The sequence below is a fragment of the Microtus ochrogaster genome, linkage group LG2 (assembly GCF_000317375.1).
Source record: "Microtus ochrogaster isolate Prairie Vole_2 linkage group LG2, MicOch1.0, whole genome shotgun sequence".
In the NCBI taxonomy this organism is placed as follows: domain Eukaryota; kingdom Metazoa; phylum Chordata; class Mammalia; order Rodentia; family Cricetidae; genus Microtus; species Microtus ochrogaster.
Window position 1 is genome coordinate 53,320,794 of NC_022028.1, and position 4,407 is coordinate 53,325,200.

Here is a 4,407-nt window from a genome sequence, read left to right on the forward strand (position 1 = left end):
TGAGCCACCATGTGGTTGCTGGGAATTGAACTCAGGACCTTTGGAAGAGCAGGCAATGCTCTTAACCACTGAGCCATCTCTCCAGCCCCCAGTTATGTCCATTTTCAACACACAACACAACTAAGTTCTCCTATGTGTCAGGAGTGTGTGGTAGACTCAAGAGTTTGCTCCCAGGCTCTTTGGGGAAACAAGTATGTCCCCACCATAGCCATGGGGAAGTGGGCCTGGAGGAAGGCCCTCATGGCTGGGAGGTGGCAGGCTGAGGAAGGGGTAGGCAGCCTCAGAAACAGCAGAAGGGCCCCCCAGTCTGTCAAAGCAGCCTCACCCTGTCTTGGGGCAACTGTGACGGAAATGAGAACCTTCAAGGCAGGGCTGGGCCACAGCCTCCTGTAGGTCTCACCTCGCCTGGTCTCTGCGGGCTTCCTCAAGTTTATGTGTCTCCCCTAAGGCTTTCAGCCAGGGGCTGAGTTCCCACTGCTCCCAGGGGACACCACCAGGTGCTCCCAGAGGACTGCAAAGTCTCCCTGGCAGTAGGAGAAGTGGGGTTCCCTCACTCCTGTCAGCACAACCACTGTCTGGGGTTTCCAGCCCAATCAATGTCCCTGCTCTAATCTCTGCTTGCTCTCTTTCCTTCCTTCCTTCCTTCCTTCCTTCCTTCCTTCCTTCCTTCCTTCCCTCCCTCCCTCCCTCCCTCCCTCCTTCCCTCCTTCTCTCCTTTCTTCATTTTCCCCCCTTTCTTGAAACAGGGTTTCTCTGTGTAGCCCTGGCTGTCCGAGGACTCACTTGTCAGACCAGGCTGGCCTTGAACTCAGGGATCCGCCTACCTCTAATTAAAGGCGTGCCACCTCGCCCAGCCTTATCTCTGCTTTTTTTTCTCGTCTCTGCAGGGTGAAAGTGCTGTCCACACAGACCTGAAAGATGGCATCTGGACAAGGACCAGGTCCCCCAAGGGAGGGCTGTGATGACTCCCCTTCTGGTAAGGCCCTCCTGACCCTCACCATCCCATAATGTCAAGAGTGAGCCGGCATGGGACTGGGGGGGGGGGGGGGGCGAGACTTCCCCAGGCACAGGGACCTGGTGGAGGCAAGTGAGGAAGGGAGGCAGAAGAGTCAGGCAGCTGCCCTGTGCTCACAGTGGGAGGCAGCAGGAAGAGACCTGGCTTAGCCCAGTGGGGGTGGGGTGGGGGCAATATGGCTGCCCTTTAAGTGAACTGGCAGGGGTTGGGGGGGGTACAGGCTGGTCCCTGGACTTGGGGTTCATATTCCAGGTCTGTGCGAGAGGGGTGTAGTTGCTCATGTCTGCAATCCTAGCACTTGAGAGGCTGGGGCAGGATTGGGACAAGTTTTAGGTCAGTCTGTCCTATGGAATGAATTCCAGGTCAGCCTAGACTAGGGTGAGGTAGAGACCCCATCTCAGAAGGAAAACACCAACGCCAGTGCTGCACAGAGGTGCACGCCTTTAAGCCCAGCACTTTGGAGACAAAGACAGAAGGATCTCTGTGATTTGAGGCCAGCCTGGTCTACAGAGTTCCAGGCTAGCCAAGGCTAAACACTGCAAGACCTTATCTCAAAAACTGAAGACCAGGCTGGGCAATGGTGGTGCACGCCTTTAATCTCAGCACTTCTGAGGCAGAGGCAGGAGGATCTCTTGTGAGTTCAAGGCTAGCCTGGTCTACAGAGGGAGTTCCAGGAGAGCTAGAGCTCAAGAGCCCGGTTCTGCACGTCGTTCTGCAGTTCGGCTCTTTAGGAGAGCAGAATAGGTAGAATGAGCATACATTACGAGCGGGACTTAACTAGATTGGGATACGTGATCCAATAAAGGCCACCTACACACTGGGCAGGCTGAGAACCTGTGAGCTCCCCTTCTTCCACAAGGCGGAGGGTGGGGTGGGGAGGGGGTGGGGGAGGCTCAGCAGTCCCAGCTCATCTAGTGCTGAAGCCGTGGAGGATTCCCGTGTGGGCCCTGGTCTCAGTGCACGATTCCCGTGCGGGCCCTGGTCCACAGCAGAAGGCTGAGGTTGCTGGGTTCTATAACAGTGAAAGCAGCAATGTCAGGGTAGATGTACTTACCAACAGGCAGTGGGAATGGGCAGATAGTGAGGGAAAGCGGGCGGCGGGGGAGGGCTGGTGGGGGGAGGGCGGGCAGTGGGGGAGGTCGGCACTGGTACTGCCACTGGAAGGTGAGTGAGCTCACTGTGGGAAGGCCTTCCCCACTCAGTCTATCCTTCTGGAAGACACCATCAGATCTACCCAGAGGTGACTCTAGCTGATTCCAGATCCACTGACTTGACAACCAAGATGAACAGCTCCTCTCTGTCTGTCCAGCTGCATGACCTTGTGTACATGGCTTGGCCAAGTGTGCCTCAGTTTCCCTGTCTGTGGGCTGGAGCTCATTTACATTCCAGGACAGTCATGAGGAATGGATGGTCACACTGGCAGAACACCGTGGGGGGAGGCTGCTGAGGCCCGCCTTCTCTCACTGACCCGCAGTTCTGACCCCCAGAACAGCAGGTTGCCCAGGACACGGAGGAGGTCTTTCGAAGCTTCGTTTTTTACCTCCACCAGCAGGAACAAGAGACCCAGGGTGCTGCTGCCTCTGCCAACCCCGAGATGGACAACTTGCCCCTCGAACCCAACAGGTAAGCTCCAGCTCCAGGGGTTGGTCCCTGGGAAGGGGGGGAACCTGGGCTCCTTTCAGGGTCTGCCTGTCCCTCGCCCTTACGCGGCTCTCCTGCCCACAAACACTGTCACGAACCTTCAGAGGGGTGCAGCAAAGTCTGCCTTGACCCCACGCTGCCAGGAGAATCCTTCTCTGTCATGAGTCTGGTTCCCAGGGCTAACTTCCCATTCCCCGACTCTCGATCCCACAGCGTCTTGGGTCAGGTAGGCCGGCAGCTTGCTATCATTGGAGATGACATCAACCGCAGATATGACGTGGAGTTCCAGAATTTACTGGAGCAGCTCCAGCCCACGGCTGGGAACGCCTATGAACTCTTCACTAAGATTGCCTCCAGGTACCCATCCCTCCACCTCGCATACATGGGCTCCCTTGCTGGGGACAGTGTCGGGGTGAACCCAGACACGATACCCACCCGTCTCCCCCTCTCTGGGTCCCACTCACTCTTTTGCACACAAGCTCGTGTCTTTTGGGGCTCTGACACCAACAACTAGCACCCTGGGGTGGGGACAGTCCCAAGAGCCCTGCAGTTGGGATGGACCAGCTTCTATCAATTGCGATTCAGTGGCATCTAAGAGGCCACCTGGTGCACAGGACAGAGAGTCACTCATATGTGGCTCGCGTCCCACCTTGCCACTGGCCACTACTGTGAAACCTCCTGGGAAACAGATTCTTAAATTAGTGTTCCCTCTTTCAAACCACATCCACATTGGTTTGATTTTTGTTGTTTTTTTTTAATCATTTTTTGTTTGTTTTTTGTTTTTTCTCTGTGTAGCTCTGACTGCTCTGTATTTGCTCTTGTAGACCATGCTGGCCTCGAACTCAGAGAGATCCCCCTGCCTCTGCCTCCCGAGTGCTGGGAATATAAGCGTGTGCCCACCAGTGTATAGCTGGATTCTGATCTTCTGTTCAGGGGTGCTCTATCTGCATATACTTACGTGTGCCAGTTGTGTGCCTGAGGCCAGAGGCCGGAAGAAGGCCTCTGGAGCTGTAGTCACAGATGACTGTGAGCCATCATGCAGGGGCTGGGATTTAACTCAGATCCTCTGCAAGAGCAGCCAGTACTCCTAACCACTGAGCTACCTCTCCAGCCCCTTGGGTTTTTTTGGGGGGGGGGGTCTCATGTAGCCCAGGCTGGCCTTGAACTCTTGATCCTCCTACCTCAGCCTGGCGCTAGGATCATTGGCATGTGCCACCAAGCCTGGTTGTATCCGCTGTCCTTTCCCTTTTCAGTGTCAGGGTAGATCTAGAGATGGCGGGAAAGGCAGAAGCGGGTGACAGGCTTCAGATGAGTGCTCAGTGCTGGCATGTCCTGTCCCTGCCCTCAGCCAGGACCCACCCTGTGTTCCAGTGGTTTGGGATCTTTCCTAATCTTTTCTGTCCTTTTCTCTCTGCTGTCCCCCGGGCTGCCAGGCCAGCAGCAACCTTCACAGGTAATGTCCTTGCCGCCCGCCCGTCTGCCCGCTCTTCCCTCTCTGGGCCCTCTAGACTAGCTACAGCTAGTTCCTCACCCTCTTGGCTTCCTCCTTTCACCTGTGAGACCCAGGCTCTTCCTGACTGGTGGCCAGGCCAAGGCAGACTTTCTGACCTGGATTGGCAGCTCAACCATTTAGCTTCCCAGTGCGGGGGTGGAGGGGGTGGGGGGGGAAGGAGAGGTCCTAAAACCAACCAAACGCTGGGCGCCAAGTGTAGGCTTAAGTCACAAACGATGCCACAGCAGTTTGGAATTAT

At 56.0% G+C, this 4,407-nt stretch overlaps 1 protein-coding gene across 2 annotated transcripts in view; it reads left to right on the forward strand.

Moving 5' to 3' along the window:
• Bak1 (BCL2 antagonist/killer 1) overlaps positions 1 to 4,407 on the forward strand; it is an 8,908-nt gene that overhangs the window by 2,869 nt on the left and 1,632 nt on the right. Inside the window, exons 2-4 of one of the 2 annotated variants that reach the window (XM_005360391.2) lie at positions 888 to 976; positions 2,503 to 2,638; positions 2,870 to 3,013. In XM_005360391.2, coding sequence (XP_005360448.1) covers positions 919 to 976; positions 2,503 to 2,638; positions 2,870 to 3,013 — 338 coding nt within the window. In that variant the 5' untranslated portion in view covers positions 888 to 918. Of the gene's footprint in view, positions 1 to 887; positions 977 to 2,502; positions 2,639 to 2,869; positions 3,014 to 4,407 lie in introns of those variants that run through there. The other variant, XM_026785642.1, reaches the window with a different exon arrangement.